The 24,111-nt window shown below is 38.9% G+C and overlaps 1 protein-coding gene across 1 annotated transcript in view; it reads left to right on the top strand.

Moving 5' to 3' along the window:
• Nucleotides 1–24,111, top strand: part of FBXL13 (F-box and leucine rich repeat protein 13) — a gene marked incomplete at both ends in the record, with an annotated part of 188,464 nt that overhangs the window by 13,497 nt on the left and 150,856 nt on the right. The window contains 6 exon segments of the mRNA XM_082632412.1: nt 4,346–4,449; nt 5,532–5,622; nt 12,679–12,744; nt 13,856–14,009; nt 15,166–15,275; nt 17,743–17,910. Of these exon segments, the coding sequence (XP_082488538.1) occupies nt 4,346–4,449; nt 5,532–5,622; nt 12,679–12,744; nt 13,856–14,009; nt 15,166–15,275; nt 17,743–17,910 (693 nt within the window).

The raw sequence follows: 24,111 nt of genomic DNA, 5'->3' as shown, positions 1-24,111 counted from the left end.
CCGCCTGCCGATGCAGGGGACATGGGTTCGTGCCCCATCCGGGAAGATCCCACATGCCGTGGAGCGGCTAGGCCCGTGAGCCATGGCCGCTGGGCCTGCGCGTCCAGAGCCTGTGCTCAGCAACGGGAGAGGCCACAACAGTGAGAGGCCCACGTACCGCAAAAAAAAAATACATAAATAAATAAAATAAAATAAAAGCAATCTCATCTGGAAAAAAAACAAGGTGTAAACTATATGTTGATTACCGTCTACTTGAAAGAAGAATGTGTTTGGGGGTTGGCATATGAATAAAATATTTTGGAATAGATAACGTGAAAAAAAACCTCTCAAGTTCTGGAGGAAGATACACATGCACACAATTTTGTTTGAGTGCATGGTATGGGCCAGGGGGGAGTCCTAGGTTTGTAGTTTAAAAACATGCTGGCTCTGTGAATCACTTGGCCCTTCTTTGCCTCATCTGTGAAATCCAGAAGCAAGAATATACCCTCTAAAAGCCAAGGTCAACCCTAGAGGGATCTTGGAAACACACTGAGCTGCGACTCTCTGTTGTATGGCCATCTGTGACCTTAGCCACGTGATTGATCTTGCAGGGGTTTGATCATGAATGACCTATCGTGTCTAGAGGAGGATCCAGCCCTGGGTCCCGGTATGGAATTCTGACGTCGTCACAGAGTGACTCTGTCTGCTTCCCTTTTACATTTATCCTCCATTCCAGCCAAACTGATCTGTGCCCCTGAGGCTCTGTTCTTGCCAAGAGAAAGACCCTTGCCCTCTCCTTACCAGTTGGACGTTTCTCCAACTGCTGAGGACCCCACAAGCATTTGGTAATCACTTTTATCTCTGCCCTCATGAAGCAATTATCTTCTATATTGCTATTTAGGCCCTTAGCATTTGTTCTATGTTTATCTAAAAAGATAAACAAGACTTGCTCTCTCAAGTGTCTTATATCTACCCATAGTTCTAATATACAGTTCCTACCTTGCTATTTATATTTAAACTATTGTTCTATTAACTTCTCTCTCCTAACCATTTCTCTCTCCTAACCAAGACCAAATGCATTGGTCTTAATCTCTTCCAATAGACTTGGTATAAAGTCTCTCTTTCTCTGTCATTACACTGGCCTTTGAATGGTACAAGGGAATATTTTAAAATTTCTTTTTTCTTTGTCCAAGTCTTTTCCTGTAATGGAAGTGATAATTAGCAGTGGAATCGTTTAAAAAATGATGATGGGGCTTCCCTGGTGGCGCAGTGGTTGAGAGTCCGCCTGCTGATGCAGGGGACACAGGTTCGTGCCCCGGTCCGGAAAGATCCCACATGCCGCAGAGCAGCTGGGCCCGTGAGCCATGGCCGCTGAGCCTGCGCGTCCGGAGCCTGTGCTCCGCAACGGGAGAGGCCGCAACAGTGAGAGGCCCGCGTACCGCAAAAAAAAAAAAAAAAAAAAAGATGATGGCTTGCTATCATTATTATCTATTGAGTACTTATTTTGTGCTAGAAAACAATTGAAAGTACTTTACATATATTAATTCATTTAATTATCATGATAGCCCTATGACATATATACCTTTATTATCCCATGTATGGTTAAGGAAACAGAAGCACAAGAGAAGTAGCTTGTCAGAGGTTACGTACCAGAAAATTACAGATCCAGGAGTTAAACCCAGAGGCCTCCATTCACTGCACTGTCTTGCTTCTTGTAAGATGGTTACTGAAAAGGAGTAGAAACAACCGTCTTGGATAAACCCTTCTTTGTCCTCAGTACCCAGACATTTTTCAGAATATTTGAGAAATATTCTGGACTGAGATCAGGGAGGCAGAGACAAAGACACTGGAGGATTGCACAATTGTTTTGTGAATTTACAAGCCTGAGAAAGCCAAGGAAGTCATGGTCTTTCTTTTGTCCTTGACCATGTAAGTTTTTACTAAGAAGGCTAGCAATAATAAAGCCCTACTCATTGTTTCTGAGAGTCAAACATTCCTTTTGCGGGCATGTTTGCATATTTTGTCTCTCCTTATAAAGACCAAGCTAATGGTTTTCTAGCAGAAAAAAAATCTATTGATTCACGAACGATGCTTTCCTATTTGCATGGAGCTATGCACTGTTCACACATTAAGATGTGAAACCTCAGGATATTTTATTTTGCCCAGTGGGAAACTATGAACAGTGAGATTTCTTATGCAAGAAGTGAACATGTGAACTATGCTAGTTCCATATGACTTTATTAGCATTCCATAGACTTATCCTTTCAACTTGATTTGATTTCTGCGGGATAACTTTTCAGGAAAAGTAGTTTTCTGATCCGTGGAGCTTGGAAATATAAAGAAATAAGCAACTCCTCATATTCATTTAGCAGATCCCAATTTTCTCAATAATTTACTTTAAAGCTGAATTCCAGTAAGGCTTCAGCGTGATAGGAATCAACTGGGGAGCCAATCAAAATGCAGGTTCCTAGACTTCATCCTCTGAGACCAATTTACTCCCCAGGTTATTCTGCTGCAGATGTCCTCTGGGTACCAGACTAGGATGAAGGGGAGGATGTGGAGAAACTCAGTACTCTAGTGATCGAGGCACAGAAGGGCTAGAAAGCAGATGGGCTTTTCATCAGGGCTATTTAGGGAGCTGTCTGAAGTCTAGCCTCCAGGGAATAGACAACTTCAGCCCTTAGGTAATAGAAGACTATTCAAATCCAGCTTGACAACTTTGGTGAGAACACTGATCTCCTGTATCACTATATTCTTTAGGTTTGGGGGAGAAAGAAATTAGTCTGCAGATGGCTGAGTGCTCACTGTAAGCATCTGGGGTGGGGCTACATCGCAGGCAGAGCTGGGAAGGGAGAGACATCGAGGTCTTACCCTTTGGCAATAGCCCTAGTGGCTAGGTTCCCAGCCCACAGGCTGCACACTAAGGTGCGGTGGGGGGGGGGACATGGAGCTACTGCAAATGGGAAAATGTGTTGTGCAGGTTCAGTCAGGAGACTTATCCTCTTATGTGGAGGAACACTATGAGAACTGCTGAGAGTCTAAAACCCAGGACCCCCAGGCCTGGATCTGTTGACACTTGGCTCATGGAGGTAGGTGGGAAGAACTCTGCATGACTCAGAGGTGGAATTATTTTGTTCATGAGAGAGAGGAGTAGGAAAAAAGCAAGCAAGAGGAGGCCTTATGTGGAGGGAGGGCCAAAGAGAGTGCCTCACCCACTATACACACATACACATCCCCACACCTGTACCAGGAGACCCACCAGTGAACCAAAGAGGCAAAGAGAAATGTCTAAGCACTCCAGGTGGTTTCTGTGGGATGTGTGCTGTAAATCTTTTTCTCTGTCTCAAATGGAGAGGTATTCAATATATGACTCACCAATACATTTTTAAAATTTATTTTATTTTATTTACTTACTTTTGGCTGCATTGGGTCTTTGTTGCTGTGTGCGGAACATATATATATATACATGTATATATATATATATATATACACATGTATATATATATATATATATATATATATGTGGAGGGTCCTTTCCCTCCACCCATTAAAATCACTGATTCAATTTCCATTATATATATATAATGGAAAACAACTCAGCCATAAGAAAAGAATGAAATAATGCCATTTGCAGCAACATGATGGACCTAGAGATTATCATACTAAGTGAAGTAAGCCAGAAAGAGAAAGACAAATACCATATGATATCACTTATATGTGGAATCTAAAATATGATACAAATGAACTTATTTACAAAACAGAAACAGACTCACAGACACAGAAAACAAACTTATGGTTACCAAAGGGAAAAGGAGGAGGGGGAAAAGATAAATTAGGAGTTTGGGATTAGCAGATACAAACTACTATATATAAAAAAGATAAACCACAAGGTCCTAATGTATAGCACAGGGAATTATATTCAATATCCTATAATAAACCATAATGAAAAAGAATATATCTATATCTATATCTGAATCACTTTTCTGTACAACAGAAACTAACACAACATTGTAAATCAACTATACTTCAATAAAAAAGGAGTTCCTCATATTTAAAAATGGTAAAATCAATTTAAAAATTGATCTAAGGTAATCACAACTATTTCTTCAATTGGACTGTAAAGTACTCCTCACATAATGCAAAACACTGTGCAACAACTCGCCATTTACAATGGAAGATTTTTAGGAGTAAAGGTAAACTGCATGTTGCTCTGGTTATTTGGTAACATTGAATAAATACAGAGGGGTATCTATAAAGCACGTTTAGTTTAAAAACTGTCACATTATTGGACCTTGTCTGACAGAAAGTTTCTTGCTTAGTAAGAACATGCAAATCCAGAAACACTGATTCCATTTCATTTTCCCAGGCTCTGTTCTGTGGTCTACTTGTTACAAGTCCTGAGGATCCCCTGAGGTATTTAGAGGAAATGATCACTGCTGTAATGGAAAATGGTCTTGAAAGTCTTCTCTGGTAAGTATTGTTTTGATTTATGGTAGGGAGATATTTTATTTTGAAGGTAAAACACTCATTGTATACTATCAAAAAAAGGTCTTGCTAATAAATGTTTCCAATCTTAAGATTGTCAAAGAATCCCTCCATAGGCTTTTATATATATATATAATCATCATGATTGTTTTTTTTTATTAGTTTCTGCTTTATAACAAAGTGAATCAGTCATACATATACATCTGTTCCCACATCCCTTCCCTCTTGTGTCTCCCTCCCTCCCACCCTCCCCATCCCACCCCTCCAGGCGGTCACAAAGCACCGAGCTGATCGCCCTGTGCTCTGCGGCTGCTTCCTACTATCTACCTACCTTACGTTTGGTACTGTATATATGTCCATGCCTCTCTTTCGCTTTGTCACAGCTTACCCTTCCCCCTCCCCATATCCTCAAGTCCATTCTCAAGTAGGTCTGTGTCTTTATTCCTGTTTTACCCCTAGGTTCTTCATGACCATCATGATTGTTTATTGAGCTAGGACATTGTTACCCCAAGTAGTTTTCAGTCTATTATTTTTTTATATATATATAAATTTATTTATTTATTTATTTTTGGTTGTGTTGGGTCTTCGTTGCTGCACGCGGGCTTTCTGTAGTTGTGGGCTTAGCTGCTCCACGGCATGTGTGATCTTCCTGGACCAGGGATCTAACCCGTGACCCCTGCATTGGCAGGCGGATTCTTCACCACTGTGCCACCAGGGAAGTCCCCCTCCACAGGCTTTTAAGTCCCCCAAACTTCAATAGGAACAATTTCTCCACTGGTTCTTAAGTTAGAAACATAGCACACTCTCATCAACAACGTGTGCTCATAGGGCAGTTTATTTCAAGTTGAGGATGAGGACAGGGAGGTTATGCCTTCTTGGGGAGCACAGCAGGATCCTGAGGGAGAGTAGTTTGAAAAAGCCCTCCAGGTGATTCTGACATGCCTCTCCCAAGGGGAAGTGTTTTTCCTTCCCTTCCCTTCCCCTCCACCCATTAAAATCACTAATTATGGAACTAATTACCATGAAATGAAATTAATTTTTGACTGCATTTTATGATTTTATTAAAGGGATACGTGCATTGATCCATCAATGAAACCCAAAATTCGGAGACTGTTGGAAACTTACATGGAACAACTTTTTGGACTGGATGATCATCTGGTAAGTATTATTAACCAAACACTCTACACTATACATCTTAAGTTTGGATGGAAGCTCTCAAAAAGATTTTAGATTTCATGAGAGGTGTGAGGTCACACTGTTTTTGAAATTGGGGCCACTCAGAGACATGAAAGAACATCACATACACATATACAAACATCCCACCCCACTCCCCTACACACATATGCACAAAGCCACACTCATAGAAACCTCCCCAAATTTCCAAGAAGCATTTGGACAGGCAGCTATTCTTTCTCTTTCTGACAAAATCTCTCTACTAAATCTCCCCCTTTCTCCTTCTCCTCCTCTCTTGTATCTTTATAATGACAAAAATAGCATTATGGAAAGCTTTTTAAAGGAGGATATTTTCTTTCCATTCTAATCTACTTCCTCTGTATTCCACGCCCCCTCCATTCTCTCTGCTATCTGCCTGGGAATTATGCTCGCAAAGATATGGCCGAAACATTAATGAGACCTAACTTAAAAACCAGACCAAGTTAATGAAAGGAACAACCAGCTCCAACAACTGGTTTTGATCCTGTAAAGAGGGGAAGGAAGTAATTCAGAATATGGAGACTTTCAGAACAAAGACTGTGCACCTGAGAGAAGCTAAAATAGCAAAAGGCATGTGCGGAGAGAAAGGGCAACACGAATTAGATGTGTGTGGGACCATGTGTCATACCTCTAGATCCCAGGCTGATGTCTCAGTGAGCACAGGCAGGGCTAGTTGCTGGTGACATCAGGCACTGCAAAGTAGAATCAAAGCCAAGGTCACGGTGGGTGCTGAGAGCCAGGAACAATCTGAAGCATCATTTAGAAGGATGGGTGGAGAGTAACACCAGATCCTAATCAGTGATCTACGACAGAGAGACAGAAATAGAGGGATGGGATATTTCTGCCAAGCCTGGGATGACTCAGAGGCACCAATACACTGGGAAGAACCCTTATGTTTGATCATAGTTGATCTGTATCATGGTGTGTGGGTGTCTTAACGACTTTATCAACCACAGAATTTTGATCCACTATGGAGTGCAGATATCTGCAAACTGTGTTCTTGGAGGTGTTTGGGGGCAACCTCAGGAGCTGGGGAGAGAAGCCCCAGGGCATGGGATTCTTGGTCCTCCCCTCCTCACCCCTTATCCTCTAGAATAGTACTGCACTGAGTATAATGTCACATGAAAAACACTTGAAAACCATTGCTATAAGATAGTAAAATTATTAAAAACCACTGATCTAGAGGGGTAAATATTGTCAATATTTTGAAAATGACCTTATAAAACAATCAGATTGTGTCCAATGTCTAGCTAGAAGCCTATAGAGAATCTTTAAAAGTTTGCACAGAATTCTAAGAGACACTGTAGCTACTTCAAATCTAAAGTTTTATTTGAAAAGGAATTCATAGAGATATTTCATGACATTAAAAGCACAAAATATTGGAAGCTGATCCAGATTTAGAAAGGAGTATGACAATTCATCAAGGCATAGAAAGGCTGCCCACTTCATAAGTTAGAAAAAACAGAAACTAGATATGACTTTGCAAACTGTAAATCTCTAGATGCCTAGGATTGCTTAGAGGGCTCAACCTAGGCTGGATAGATAATTCATTTCTCTTTCACCCTCAGAGAAAAATGAAGGTTTTTTTTTTCCCCACAAAGACATAAAACACTTTAATCCTCAATGTTTCTAATATTTTAAATTACAGTATACTAAATAAACATTAGCTTTGCTCCCCACCCCCCATTTTTCTTTCCTATAGTTATAACTGCCAGTCAGAGAGTTTTTAATGGTTTGATAAAATATTTTACAGATCACAAACAATTGTAATTTTCCCCATGGATTATTAAGATTGCTTCGCACGGTTTCAGCATGCAGTCATTTTTATGGGCTTACGCTATGAAGTCCTCCACAGCAAGGACATGTCTATTTATAAATATGTATTTGTTTCTATTTGTGCAAACAGAGAAGATTGAATACAAGAAACTGTAAGCCAAACAGTTACAAAAAAAACAAAAAGAGAGAAACTACTCTCATGACAGTAGACAGAAAGACAGTTTAACTGTGTATTCCAAGATTAAAGAATCAACCATTGTAAGGAGGAAACTAAATTCCCAGACTTGATTCTCATTTCTTAGGAAATGAAATCTCCAGATGGGCCTACTAATTACAAGAAGAAAAGGCATCTGTAACATTAAAAACATCTTTTGATTACCGAAGAATTTAAATATGACTCAGAAGTAGAGAGAATGTATAATGAGCCCCCTTCATTCAGCTTAAACAATAATCAACATTTTGCCCATCTTGTTAATTATTTTCCCCTCCCCCTTTTTGCTGGAGTATTAGAAAGTAAATCCCAGGAATTGTATTACTTTACCAGTAAATACTTCAGTGTGCATCTTTAACAACAAATGGTGTTTTTAGAGAGCATAGCACAGGGCAATTGTCTATGAAATGTAATGAAATGAGTAATAATTCCTGAATATCATCTAGTGATGATTACATTCAGATATATATAGACTCCATATTCAGTCCATATTTGGGTTTTTTCCAAATTGCCTCGAAAATGCCTTTTCACATATGGCTCTGTTAAGCTGAAATCCATACAGGGTCCGCACATTACACTTGGTTGTTATGTATCTAATGTCTCTTGTCATCTGCAATAGTTCCCCTTTCTTCTTTTTTCCCACGCCACTTATTTATTAAAGAAAACAGATCATCTGTCATGTAAAATGTCCCACATGCTCATTTCCTCTAGAATCCTTTCATTTGTTCTGTTTCTTGTATTTCCTGCAAGTTTGCAGTTAGATCTACAAACTCGATATTCAGGCTCTTTTTTCCTTCTTTTTCTCTGATGACAAGAATAAGGCAGAGGAGATGTTGGGTTCCTTCTAATGCATCGCAGCAGGAGGCACCCATGGTCTGCCTGACATTAACTAAGTGCTTATTAGTAACATCCATATGATGGTTTTGAAATAACAATACCACAAGACCACTAACCAAAGAATTATGGAAAACAGTTTAAGAAAATTATGCAATTCTTTTTGCTTTTAAGATATATCTATCTTACCCAGTATTTTCATTAAAATAATACTTTTTTGTGTGTCGATGGTCATCTTTTTTTTCTTTGATATAATTATGCTTTTTCAATTACTTGTAACATTACATGACAGCAAAAATCAAAACAATAAATGAGGAGTTCGCAGAGAAGTATTGCTCCCTTTCCTGCCTCTTTATCTACTCTATTCCATCCTTTTCTCTAGGTAACCAATTTTAGTACCATTTAGTTTATCTCTCCATTGTTTTTTTTGAAAAAATATGAGCAAATACATGTATTCCCCTCCCCCTTGACTTCCTACACAGAAGTAGCAGACTACATATAGCCTTCTGCTTCTTGCTTTTCTCCCTCAGTATGTCCTAGAGATCACTCCCTTATACGACTTTTAAAATGATGCTATCAGAGAGAGCACTGAGTAACAAAACTCTAAAATCTAAATGAAAGATGTAGACTTAAAAAGTCTTACTGATATAACAACCAAAGCTTAACTATGAAAAGGGAACTTAATTTTATGAACCCAGGGGCTGGGGTTTTAACAATTTGGGAGAAGCAGACAGATCTTGTGCCCTAAACAAGACAACCACATCCTATATCCTTGCTGGTTTGCAAAGTAGTCTTTTGAGATTGGGTAGATTACTGTTTCCTGAGGAGGAATCAAAATAAGTGTTACTGTAATCTGGAAGGCATAAAAATAATGAAGCATAGAAATAGTGAAGATACAAACTAGATTCATGTTGTTTACTTTAGGATAAGTTTAAATATAAAATAAGTAATAATAGCTAATGATATAGCATTTATGTGTGTGTGTCTGCTGTGTATGGCATTTGAGAGTTCTAAGGAACATCTTTGTAAGTTTTTAATTTAGTTTAAGTTGTTTCAGGGACTTTACCCAATGAAATTTGCAATAAACATTTACATGTTTAAGAAAAATCGATTTTTCCAAGTTGTACTGAATTAACTATGTGTTTATTAAACAGAGCTCTAAAATACAAATAGCAGTGAGTGTTTCCCTCCATGCACAAAAACTCCTTGAGCATTAAATGGTCTGTCAATAATTTGCAGAAGGTCAAAAAATAAGAAAACTACTCAGCATGAAACATCCAATACTTGTGTCAGGCCATGGTACTGTATGTTAGACTGTGATCACTTCTGCATTAAAGACATGCTTTCTTTTCACTATTGTTGTTATTACTATGAGCTTTTATAGCCTATGAAAAATAAACAATTCAGAGTTGGGAGGGATTTAAATTAATGCATTCAACACATATTTACAAACTCTTAGTCTGTTCAGGATGCTATAATGAAAATATCATAGACTGGGTGGTTACAAACAAGAGAAATTTATTTCTCACAGTTCTGGAGGCTGGGAAGTCCAAGATCAAGGTGCTGGCAGATTTGATGTCTTGAGAGCCTGCTTCCTAGTTCACAAACTGCCATCTTCTTGCTATACTCTTACATGGCAGAAGGGGAGACGGAACTCTCTGGGGTCTCTTTTGGTTTATTTATTTATTTTATTTTTGGCTGCGTTGGGTCTTTGTTGCTGCATGTGGGCTTTCTCTAGTTGCAGCGGGCAGGGGCTACTCTTCATTGCGGTGCGTGGGCTTCTCATTTCCGTGGCTTCTCTTGTTGCGGAACACGGGTTCTAGGCACGTGGGCTTCAGTAGTTGTGGCGCGTGGGCTCAGTAGCTGTGGTGCACAGGCTCTAGAGCGCAGGCTCAGTAGCAGTGGCACATGAGCTTAATTGCTCCACGGCATGTGGGATCTTCCCAGACCAGGGCTCGAACCCACGTCCCCTGAATTGGCAGGCAGATTCTTAACCACTGAGCCACCAGGGAAGCCCATCTGGGGTCTCTTTTTTAAAGGCACTAATCTCATTCATGAGAGCTCCACCCTCATGACCTAATCACCTCCAAAAGGTCCCACCTCCAAATACCATCACACTGGGGATTAGGTTTCAGCAGATGAATTTTGGGGAACACAAACATTCAATCTATAGCAAACTCCATACTATTTTGCTAGCATTATTCTAGAATGATACTATATGCGATATTAATAAAGCTCACGAATGAAATAAAGGCATGGTGCTTTAAAATATGGTAAGATATGTTAAGACAATTAATATATAATTTCTTGTTTCAAGGATTAACTGAGCAAAAAGAGGAATTGCCCACCAGACGAAAAATTATGTTATAATATGCCAGAAACCAAAAATTATAATCTGAAGTTAATGATTAACTTATACTATACTAGGTACATCAAGTATTATAGAAGTAAAACCTTTTTTCTATAGGTATTATTTAAATACATCCATTTTCTCATATATAATAAAATGAGTATCTTACAAAGTTAAAAGTTAATGGGGGGATTTCCCTGGTGGCACAGTGGTTAAGAATCCACCTGCCAATACAGGGGACACGGGTTTGATCCCTGGTCCAGGAAGATCCCACATGCTGTTGAGCAACTAAGCCCATGTGCCACAACTACTGAGCCTGCGCTCTAGAGCCCATGAGCCACAACTACTGAGTTCACGCACCTAGAGCCTGTGCTCCGCAACAAGAGAAGCCACCGCAATGAGAAGCCCACACACTGCAACGAAGAGTAGCTCCCGCTCTCCGCAACTAGAGAAAATGCTCAGCAATGAAGACCATCACAGCCAAAAAAAAAAAAAAAGAAAAGAAAAGAAAAGTAATGGGACCAAGTACTACTGACATTAAAGAGCCATAAATTCGGTATCTGTTTGTAAGTTAGCATTCATGATTTGTAAATGGTGTTTCATTATCTTTTCATTTATTACAAAATTTCCCCAGGTCTCACCATCCTGGGATAGTAACAGTGTTGATAGTAGTGTCCAAGTTTCACTGCTTCTAGCCCCTAATCTCCGTAACCCAGGAGGTCGGTTTCTCCTTAAAAGTCCAACCAGTTGCTTCTGGGAATCTCAAAGCTGTCCTGTGTGAATTCAAGAAATCCAAGTGTCTGTCCCAAACCTGTGAAGCCATCTGAAGGTGGAGGCTTAGTGCTGCTGCTGTTGCCTTCCTAAGAGCTTTGAGGTCCAACTGAGGTGGAGTAAAGATACCTATATTATGTTAACCTACTGTTAATATAATACGACCTTTACTCTTTAAAGAATGTACAGAAAGTACAGACGAGTTCAGCAATCCTCAGTGAGCCATTCCCACATTAATGTGTGTTCCTGTGAATAACTGCAGGTGATATCTGCATCTCTTTCAGCATATTCCACAGTTTAGACTTTTAATTTATATAGTTTTCCTATTCCTGCTTGGCAAGTGAGGCATTCTTGTATTTTTTTAAACAGAGAATCTCATTTTCTACTCTTTTTTGTGGGGGGGGGGCTCATCCCCTAATTTTATTTATTTATTTTTATTTTTATTTAAAAATTTTTATTGGAGTATAGTTGATTTACAATGTTGTATTAGTTTCAGGTGTACAGCAAAGTGGATTAGTTATACATATACATATATCTGCTCTTTTTTAGATTCTTTTCCCATATAGGCCATTACAGAGTATTGAGTAGAGTTCCCTGTGCTGTACAGTAGGTCCTTATTAGTTATCTATTTTATATATAGTAGTGTGTATATGTCAATCCCAATCTCCCAATTTATCCCTCCCTCATTTTCTACCCTTGAGAAGGCAAAATCATTCAGCTTAATAGTGACCAGCCAACCCACAACTATCAATATTTCCTATCAATATACTTGATAATAATAATGTCATAGTACTTACCTGAAAATGCTTTAAAGTAAGTGCAATATAATGGGAAATTTTTAAGCTGTGATTTTAACTTAAAAAAATGGGTAATAGGCATACACAATAAAATTCCAGAATATATACATGGTATGTAGTTCTTCTAGTCTGTTCCTGTCTCCCTACCGCCTTATTCTACTTCCCAAATGCAACCATCGCTCTCATTCTCTTGTACATCTTCCAGAGGTAGCCTGTGCATTCCATTTATTTCTAATGCTTGTTATTTCATTTCTTTGTTTTAGGTGACTCCAGAATTAATGATAAAAGCATGTACTTTTTATACTGGACGTTTACTGAAGACCCACTTTTAGTAAGAACATGATTTTTATACACTATTTCTTCCTCTTTGTGTTCTTATTCTTGACATTCTCCATGTGAAGAACATCACTTTTGGCCAGTTGTGCTGATTTTACCTGTTTAATCTTTTTTTAAAATTAATTAATTGTGTTTATTTTTGGCTGCATTGGGTCTTCGTTGCTGCTGGTGGGCTTTCTCTAGTTGCAGCGAGCGGGGGCTACTCTTCGTTGTGGTGCACGTGCTTCTCATTGCGGTGGCTTCTCTTGTTGTGGAGCAGGGGCTCTAGGGTGCGTGGGCTCAGTAGTTGTGGCGCATGGGCTTAGTTGCTCCACGGCATGTAGGATCTTCCTGGACCAGGGCTTGAACCCGTGTCCCCCTGCATTGGCAGGCGGATTCTTAACCACTGTGCCACCACAGAAGTCCCTACCTATTTAATCTTGTTTCCACAATTTTGTATTATATATTTCTTTTATATTTAATTGGTTTTTACTTAAAAGATGTTCTTTACTTCTTTGAGGTGTCACTTTTTTTTTTTAATAGAACTCCAAAATTGAAAGTATAGGTCCACAATCCACTTATCTGAAGCCCTTGGAGACAACATGTTTTGGAATCTAGATTCCCTTTCTAAGAAAAATTTTTAGAAAGGAAATCTCTGCACATACTGTGTACTGTATAACATGTTCAGTGGTGTCTGGGATGGCACGTTGGAACCAAACATATCTGAACATATTAGTATTTCAACAGTAAAACATATATGCATATTCTTACTAAGTAAAATGAAGAAAGACTATGAACAGCTATGTGTCAGATTCAGAGAGGTTTTGTTGCAAAATTAGTTTAGGTCAGGTCTAGCTTTGCCCTTAAATAGGTTATGAAAAAAAAAAAAACTTTTGGATTTCAGAGCTTTCTGGGCTTTAGAAATGTAGACAAGGGAAGTGCAAGCTTAAAGGAAATGCAAGGACTGGCTGTAAATAAAACAATAAAAATAACAATTTCTTTCATGCTGTGGTTTTTGAGGAGGTAAAGGAAGCCCAGTGTATTTCTTCTTCTCTCTCTCAATTTATTTACTAATGTATTGCCATAACATCAAAATATTATGTTTCTGTATTTTCTGCTTACAGAACATGGAGAGAGATAGCAATACCTCCTACAAATGAAGATGAACTTCTGGCTGAAAAAATGGAAAAAGCAATAGAATATGACAATTTCAGACTTAAAAAATGTGTATTTCATCACTGGCACTCTTATGTGAAAGGTCGAAAAGAACGACTTAAAGGTAAATCCTTACATAGTAACAATTGGTTTTTTGTTTTCATGTATCCAAAGTTTCAACAAACTTAACAGTTAAACATAATTTGTACTAAAGAATTTTTTATTATTTTTATGTCTAGAGGATGGTCATGAAATATAAAGCCACTAATTTAAAATATTTAATGAGATATGTCTCAAAGGGTTTTAGTGTAATAGAAAACAGGCATATTTAAAATAAAATTCTATATGTATTTGTGTGATATATATATATACAAGTTTCAATATAAATAGGGATCTACTATTAACTTTTTTACATAACAGAGAGCTGGTATACATATAGATAGATAGATAGATATCAAAACTGACTATTTTTTGTAGAGAGCTCTTCATTCTTTATAGATATTTCATTTAATGAATACCTAAGAAAACTTAAAGAAAAATAAGTTTAAGTTTTACTTAAACCCTTGATAGTTGTAATGAGTGGACAGCGCATGTATATGCTCTTAGGAGCAAGAATAGAGATTTTATCCAGCTCACTAGATACTGATTTGTTTATGGCTGCTGCAAATCAGAGAATCATTTCCTCTTGATTGGCTCCTGTTGGTATCTCAGAGTGGACCCTCTGATGGTTTTAACATAAGGGTAGTGGGTCTCTATTTCTGAGAGGAAACAATTATCTAAGAGTGGTGTCCCCAGGGCCCGCCTTAATCATCCTCCTTCCCAGCCTGGCTCCTATGTTTAAGCTTTGGACCCCTGGTTAGGAAAAAAAAAAAAAAAAAAAAAAATATATATATATATATATATATATATATATGGAACAATCTATTTAATCATAGGGTATTTAACTAAATCAGAATACTACCTCTTGATTGTATTTCTATGAATAAATTTGGAAGTTCTGGTTTTATAAAGAACAGATTTGTTAAAAAAGAAATGATATATATCTTGACATTTTATTGCATCTATTATATCTTAATTTATAAGGGCAAAGGTGATGTTTACAGGTTAATAAAGTCTCAGGAGTACTATCTACTGCTGTCAAAAGTAATTTCATATGTAATTAAAATAAAAAACTATCAGATGCAACATTGGTTCATATTATAAACATGATAGAGTCTTAAACACTTTGTTTTTTTAGAGCAGCTTTAACTATATACAGTAATCTAATGCACTTTCTTCAGATACACTACTGCGGGTACAACAGATGTTCTACTGCTACAAGCTGATAATTATCCTAACTAAATGGAGGGATAAAGCAAGACATAAGTATAAAAAGAGAGACGATGAGCTGGCATGGCATATTGGAAACAATTTTCTTAGAAACTGAATTTTGCTGTTACATTGATGTTGCCTCAGATAATAATGCTGTGTGGAAAACACTAAAGTCCTGAATATTATATACTTTTAATGGGGTCCTTGTTCTTTTAACTTAGTAATTTAAATGTCACCTCAGCTACCCAAAATATTTCCTAAAAAATTTTGTTGTTTCATTTGAACTATGAACATCAAGGAAAAATCTTTTTAACATTTTGTTTAAATTTATTGATAAAGACACCAAGATTTTTTGTTTAAGCAAGTGTTTAGGTGCATATAGATGTCTAAAGTGGAAGAGAAACTGTTTGATATGATTATAACAGAGAAATAAATGATAAAGACTAAATTTATTCTTTTCTAGATAAGATTAAATTGCTATTTATTCTTTTTCAACATTCAATTTAATAAATTATAATCTTAATACTAAATTATTTTTTAAACTACTAAATTGCTAAATTTAAAGGATCATTCTTTTTTTTTTTTTTTTTTTTGCGATATGCGGGCCTCTCACTGTTGTGGCCTCTCCCGTTGCGGAGCACAGGCTCCGGACGCGCAGGCCCAGCGGCCATGGCTCACGGGCCCAGCCGCTCCGCGGCATATGGGATCCTCCCAGACCGGGGCACGAACCCGTATCCCCTGCATCGGCAGGCGGACTCTCAACCACCGCGCCACCAGGGAGGCCCTAAAGGATCATTCTTAACTGGGACACCCATTAGGAATTAAATCAATCAAAACAGAGGATCCAAGCAAACTCCTCCAAACTTAAAAGTATCTCTAGTTTGCTTTAGCTATCAGTACAGTATATTATCATTTAATGTTGTTTTAGAATATTCATAGTAACTAGTAGGAACAGACATAGAAACATGCTGGAATTTTTTGTAGTTACATTATTTAGTAGGTAACGTTTTATTAATATTCTTTGAAATACAAAGTTGGGATAAATAGGAAAGAGAAAAATAGGAAGAAATTAACCCCCCTGTTTTATGGTTGCCCTGTGGAGGGGAAGATCAGTGCCTCTCACCCCAGATTGTTTCAGATATTGACACTGACGATACTACGTATGTACCAAGAGAGTAAGAAAAGATTTATTACTCACATAATGCTTGAAACAGTGCTAGAGTCTGCGGAGGAGACTGAGACGCATAAAGCACTGATCATTCTTGCTCTCTAAAAGTTTATCATCCCCTGGTATTGAACTGGTGTTCTTACCGGATGTCCTCTAGCACCTGCCTTTTGTGGACTACATTTTCAACGTTGCCAGTTAAATGGTTGTACTTTGGGTACCAATGTTTTAGTCTGGTCGTTCTGTGTTTTCCACCACTTTTTGTACTAAGCTAACGTTTTGACCTGGCCCCTAGCCTGGTCATTGATTGTCTAATGGTGAAAAGGTAACTGTGCATGACCAGGTTGCCCCTTTTCCATCCCCTTAAACTGAACATCCCTGAGAGCAGGCCGTATTGTTCTCTTAATCATCCCCATACACTGAGCATAATGTTTTGTAGTCGTTGATATATATTAATATATATGATAATAATATCCTCAATATAGATATGTATTAAATAGTTAGAGAAAATGTTCTCTTTTAGCTATGTGATATCTTGGCCTAACAATATTACTAGGCCAGTATTCACTAGGGTGGAGTGAGGATGGCAGGTGTCTGCTGGGAGGAGAGGCAGGGAACACTTGTATGTGCTAGCTCTCCAGTGTGTGCTCTTCCTTAGGCTCTAATATATCCATATATTACACCAAAATCGTGTGTGTGTGTGTGTCTTTGTATGGGCACAACACTTATTTACCCTGTGGGTGTTTTCTTGATTATGCAGTTTTAAGGAATGTATTGAAAGTTAAAATGGGGACTTCCTGTAATGATAGATTAGGCAATTCTCCAAATTCTTTCCTTCTGACTCTCTCTCTTTTTTAAAATATTTATTTATTTTTATTTTTAATTTATTTTTTTCATCTTTGGCTATACCATGTGGCTTGTGGGATCTTAGTTCCCCAACCAGGGATTGAACCCAGGCTCTAGGCAGTGAGAGCACAGAGTCCTAAGCAGCAGACCGCTGGGGAATTCCCCTAACTCTCCTTCTACAGCTCCATGCTAACCCTCACCCTTCCATGCCCCACATACCAGTTCTGGCATTACCAGAACCTTGACTCTCTGGGATTCAGCTTCCTCATCTCTAAAAGAGAAGGCTGGACCACACCTTCAAGGTGACTGCCTATGCCAATGTTGTATGACAACTGGTGGAAATGATCTATAATGGTGATTCAGAGACTACACATTATTACACATGCTATGTAATGATAATTTATATAATGACAACGATGATAATAAATAATGTTTAATTGGTGCTATGATTGTATCAAGCATTGTGTTTTACATGTATCATCTCATTTAATCCTTACAAGAGTTCCATGGAATTTGTAAATTATTTTCATGGCAGATGTTAAAGCATGAACTTCAATTAAAAAAATGGAGAAGCAAGTTAAAACTCAGAGTAAATTCTAAAGAAGAATACATTTCTCCTGAACAAAATGTGTCTGAAGTCTTTCTTGTAGGTGAGATTCCTGAATTTGACGTTTCACAGTTACCCAAAAGAACAGTATTACAGGTTCGTATGAATTCATATGTCTTAACTAGTTATTTTCACAATGTTTGTTTAAAGAGTGGTTTTATGAACCTTGCATGAATGATGGAAGCCATATTTTGAAGAAAAATATTTTTTTACAACTAGCTTTGGGCTATTTCATTTTTTGGAAGTCATCAATTTGGATGGCTGTAAATTGTTATAACAATCAAAAATGGAGAAATTAAAGCTATAGTAAATAAGAATGAAAGGAATGCCTGTCTTCCTCCTTCAAGCATATATTGTCATTTAAGGTACAATAGATTTTAGATAACCCAATGCTTAGCTTTTAATCTCTAATCCCTAATCTTTTAATCTTTTTTTGTTTGTTTGTTTGTTTGTTTTGTGGTATGCGGGTCTCTCACTGCTGTGGCCTCTCCCTTTTCAGAGCACAGGCTCCAGACGTGCACGCTCAGTGGCCATGGCTCACGGGCCCAGCCGCTCCACGGCATGTGGGATCTTCACGGACCGGGGCACGAACCGGTGTGGCAGGCAGACTCCCAACCACTGTGCCATGAGGGAAGCCCCCTAATCTTTTAATCTTTACGTTATACCTACACCCCAGAATATAAATGGGGCTTGTCATATTGCACCTTTCAGTTAGTTAAAATATTTATGCCTATCATTTTTCTTCCATAGATCATGAGTTCATAACAACAAGAATCATGTATCTATAGCTTACAACTCATTGAATTGATCTCTGAAATATAAGCCATAATTCCAACTACTGGTTATATTCTTTCCTATTTTGATAAATAAGCAATTTCTACTTTGTGGGACTACCTGATAAATGGTGGGATAGTTGTAAAATATCGTCTTATTCTGGTTGATGGCAGATTTACATTATAAAATTCCATGTATTAAATCCATCCTTCTAAATGTAGAGACTTGAGCTCAGGTTATTTTGGGAAACAAGATATCTATACCTATATTTATATCTAATCTTGCACTTTATGTATGGTATAGAGTTAGGATGAGGACATTTTTGTCCACTGTTTCCTCTTTATAAATTGCCTGCTCATCTCTTGCTTGTTTTTAAATTGGAATTCTTATAATTTTCTAACAGTTCATAATAGCTCTTTATATACTGGTAATATTCACCCTTTGCCTGGAATGTATTTGAGATTTTTTCCCCTACACTTGATGCTTGCTTTCAATTTTGCCCATGGAGTCTTTTTTTTTTTTTTTTGCGGTACGCGGGCCTCTCACTGTTGTGGCCTCTCCCGTTGCGGAGCACAGGCTCTGGACACGCAGGCTCAGCAGCCATGGCTCACGGGCCCAGCCGCCCCGCGGCATGTGGGATCCTCCCGGACCGGGGCACGAACCCGTGTCCCCTGCATCGGCAGGCGGACTCTCAACCACTGCGCCACCAGGGAAGCCCCCATGGAGTCTTTTGATGAGATAAATTTTAAAGCTTTAAGTAACAGAGTCTATTACTGTTGCCCTAATTGTTTCTCTTTTTGTGTCATATTAATATGTCATTCTTAGCTATTTTTCTAAGCCATATCACACTCCTTCCTACACTTATGCAGCTGCTTTTTGTCTTTGAACTCCTACGTTTTGACTGCTGTTTCTTTATTTACATTGTAAGCAGCTGCATTTTTAATATATTGCACATTATGCCTTAGAATAATTTTTTATCCCTTTACATAGGATGTAAGAACCTAACAAGAGTATGCTTTCACTTCCCCCCTCCTGTGCTTCATGCTATTATTGATGCATTTTATTTCTATGTATTTATAAACCCTATATTAGAATTTATTTTTGCTTTAAACGGTCAATTATATTTTATTCAGCATGTATTTTTCATTTTTAACAATCTCAAACAGAAAAGTTGCAAGTACAACACAAAGAACTTTTTTTCCTGAACTAGTTGGGAGTAAGTTGCTGACATGATGCCCTATCACCCCTAAATATTATTGGTGTATTTACTATAAACAAGGGCATCGGGCTTCCCTGGTGGCGCAGTGGTTGAGAGTCCGCCTGCTGATGCAGGGGACACGGGTTCGTGCCCCGGTCCGGGAGGATCCCACGTGCCGCGGAGCTGCTAGGCCCGTGAGCCATGGCCGCTGAGCCTGCGCGTCCGGAGCCTGTGCTCTGCAATGGGAGAGGCCACAACAGTGAGAGGCCCACGTACCGCAAAAAAAACAAAAAAAAAAACCAACAACAAAAAAACAAGGGCATCCTCTTACAGTCAGCCATCAAAATCCTCGGACCTAATTTGGGTATCCCCAGTTGTCCCAATAATGTAAAAGGATGCAGTCCAGAATCACACAGAACAGTTGATTATCATGGCCTTTCCTCTCCTTTAGTCTGCCTTTCTTTAATTTTCATTCCCTTGACATGAAGATCAGGCCAGGTTTACTGTAGAAGATCTCTTAATTTGAGCTTGTTTTATGTTTCCTCAAGAATAGATTCGGGTTCTGCCTTTTTGCTGGAAATACCACAGACATCATGCCGTGCTCTTCTCACTGCATCCTATCAGTGGCACAGGATTTGGATTTGCCCAGGATTGGTGATTTCACGGTGGCTGCTTGTTGAAAGTGGTGTCTGCTAGGCTTCTCCACTATTCAGTTGCCCCCTTTGTAATGGATGTGCATTTCGTGGGTAGGTACTTTACAATTATACAAATATACCCATTCCTCATCAAACTTTTAGTTTATTTATATCAGTATGGACTCATGGTTTTCTATTTTATTCAATGGGTTATAACCCATTACTATCACTGTTTATTTTGGTGCTCAAATTGTTCCAGATTCAGTGGGAGTCCTTTCAGGTTGTCTTCTCTGTCCCTTTGATGTATAACTATCACCCTCTGAGCACTTCCTTACTTTATAGCACAGCATGATGTCCCAGGCTCCTCTTGTACTTTCCGTGCTCCACCCTGGATAGGTCATTTCTCTAGGACTCTTTGAATCCTTTTATTTATTTATTTATTTTGAATCCTTTTTAATGGAGAATTGCACATAGGAACCAAGATTTGAACTCCATCTGTGTTCATCACCATTGAAGTGTTACTTCTCCCATGCCTTCTCAGTAGACAGAACTAGAGACTGTAAGTAGGAACACACATATACATATTTTCCCCCATATCTATGTACCTCTATATACCTAAAAAACCTAAAATAGGGCTTCCCTGGTGGTGCAGTGGTTGAGAGTCCGCCTGCCGATGCAGGGGACATGGGTTCGTGCCCCGGTCTGGGAAGATCCCACATGCCGCTGAACGGCTGGGCCCGTGAGCCATGGCCGTTGAGCCTGCACGTCCAGAGCGCAACGGGGAGAGGCCACAACAGTGAGAGGCCCGCGTACCGCAAAAAAAAAAAAAAAAACCTAAACTAAACCTAAACTGTATGTAGATACTTCCAGGTCCAATTTAGCACCACACGGCTCATACTAGTCTTCTCCTGTTACATATCTGCAATGTCCTTCTCCAACAGTAAGAATCCCAGCTCTCATTATTCCTCATGTATTTACCTATTTGATCACTCCCCCTGTGTGTAAGCAGTCACACACGTGGCTGCCACTGTTCCCTCCCTGTGTGGCTACCTTCCTCATCCTGCTCAGGCTTTGACATCCCTCGCCATGCAGAGGCCCTCCTCACGCTGCTTGGGCTCTGACATCCTATGCCAGTTGCTTTTCCTCCTACGTAGTTGCCTTTCTAACTCTGTTTGGGCTAACACGCCCTGCACTGAGTACCTTCCTATGTAGGTGCCCTCCTTACCCTACTCAGGCTCTGACGCTCCATGCGTGGGCTGCCCCTCTTTGGGGATGCCCACCTTATACTGAATAGGTTCTGTCACCACATGCCTCCCTCCTCCCCCAGTAGAGCCACTCTCCACATCCCACTTAGCTCCTGGTATGTTACACAGGGTTTCACTTCCTTGGTTCCCCCTCCTTGTCCTGCTCAGGTTCTGACATCCCACAGTGGCTGCCCCTCCTTAGGGACTTCCTCCTCGTTCCTTGCAGACTTCGACATCTTACATTATACTTCTATGTGGACGAAGGCCCTTCTCAGTCTGCTTGTTCTCTGATTGCCTGTGCTGGGCAGATGTCCTCTTTTTGGGCTCCATCTACTTTGGGCTCCAGCATCCCACAGTGAGCCATGCTTCCTCATCTGTCTTCCTTTTTCCACTGGGGCTCTGATAGTCTACTCTGGGACATTCCTCCTTGGGGACACCCTCCTCACCTGTTTTGTGCAAGGAAGGCTGCTCCACTGAGTGGATGCTCCCCTTTATGTACCCTAGTTCTGATGCCCTGTTCTAGGCCAAAAGAGCCCCCTCTGCGTCCCTTACCCTGGCATGGATGCCTGCTTTGCTTGGACCAATCTAATGGCTTTAGGACTGAATTGTATTGAAAGAAGAAAGCGAAAGGGTAGTGGAAGGGATTCATTATCTTTTTTTTTAATATAAATTTATTTTATTTTTTTAATTTTTGTCTGGGTTGTGTCTTCGTTGCTGTGCGCGGGCTTTCTCTAGTTGCGGAGAGCGGGGGCTACTCTTTGTTGCGGTGCACAGGCTTCTCATTGTGGTGGCTTCTCTTGTTGTGGAGCATGGGCTCTAGGCAAGCAGGCTTCAGTAGTTGTGGCTTGTGGGCTCTAGAGCGCAGGCTCAGTAGTTGTGGCGCACGGGCTTAGTTGCTCCGCGGCATGTGGGATCTTCCCGGACCAGGACTCGAACCTGTGTTCCCTGCATTGGCAGGTAGATTCTTAGCCACTGAGCCACCAGGGAAGCCCAGGGTTCATTATCTTTTAAAGAAATTTAAAACTCAGAAAAAAGTATTTTCTATTTTTCCACAGATAGGTTGATTCTGGTCTTCTTTCTTTTGGTTTAGATTTGAGTTTTCATCTGGAACTATTTTCCTTCAGCATGAAGAACCTCCTTTAACATTTCTTGAAGCACAGGTCTGTCTGTTGGTGTTTAATTTTCTCAACTTGTATTTCTCTGAAAAAGTCTTTATTTTTACTCCGTTTCTGAGAGAGAGTTTCTCTAGACATTGACTTCTAGACTGACAGGTTTTTAAAAATTTCATTCATTCCATTTAAAAGATGTCATTCCATTGTCTCCTGGATTGCGTTATTTTAAATGAGGAATCAGTGGAATATTTTTTTTCTTCCTTTGTATGTATGTGTCTTTTTCTTTCTGGTTGCTTTGAAGATTTTTCTTTTTATTACTGAATCTTTAGCAATCTGATTTTGATATGCCTTGTAGTTTTCTTTGTGTTTATCCTTCTTAGAATTCATTGAACTCTTGGATATACATGTTTATATTTTTCAGCCATTATTTCTTCAAATATTTTTCTGTCTTCTTCCTCTTTCTGGAACGATTACACATATATTAAACAACTTAATATTGTCCCACATTTCACTGAGCTCCTGTTCATTTTTTAAGCCTTTTTTTTTCTTTCTGTGCTTCATTATGAATAGTGTTTATTGCTATGTCTTCAAGTTCAGCACAGTAAATATGCAACTGTCTTTAAAAAGCCATTAACTTCTGTTTAATTACTCACCAAAACTGGCAAAAAAAGGGCACCAACCATTTGCATAATAGATAGCCTGCAACATACTGCTGAATTTTGTAAGTAGGATGAACTTAGCATATTTTAAAATTCTTACTAGCTTTTGTTAACCTCCTTTTTCTTCAACTACCTTAAAAGGGGATAAAAATGCATGAGTCAATTCTGAGTTAAGAAACATCTCAGAAAGATGCAGAGAGGAAGGGCACAATAAACGATAACTTCCTCATAATGTACAGCAAGAAAATCATTGGTCGTTAGTGGCATTTGCCTAGTTTTATAGTAGGGATTTTTTTGTTTTTATTGACTGCCTCCCTCCAAAATAATTAAACAGTGTTTGTTTAGGGAAAAAAAAAGTCAGTGTCTAATCTGCTATTAAGCCATTCCAGTGAATTTTTTCACTATAGATGTTGTATTCATCTCTAGAAGTTTTATGTGGTTCATTAAAAAAAATCTCCACTTCTCTCTCATTTTTCTTTGAAATCCTTGAGCATTTTTATAACAGCTGTTTTAAAGAACTTGTTTACTAGTTTTATTATCCCTGTAATTTCTCTGTGTGTTTACATTCTAAATTTTTCTCTTGGTTATGTGTTGTGTCAGATTTTCCTTCTTTACAGATACAGTAATTTTTTTATCATATGCTGGATGTTTAGTAAGTTACATTGTTGAGTATAT

This window comes from Mesoplodon mirus (assembly GCF_964341445.2).
Source record: "Mesoplodon mirus genome assembly, chromosome: 9".
NCBI lineage: Eukaryota > Metazoa > Chordata > Mammalia > Artiodactyla > Ziphiidae > Mesoplodon > Mesoplodon mirus.
The sequence above is the reverse complement of the archived record's forward strand: the minus strand, read 5'-3'. Positions and strand labels throughout refer to the sequence as shown.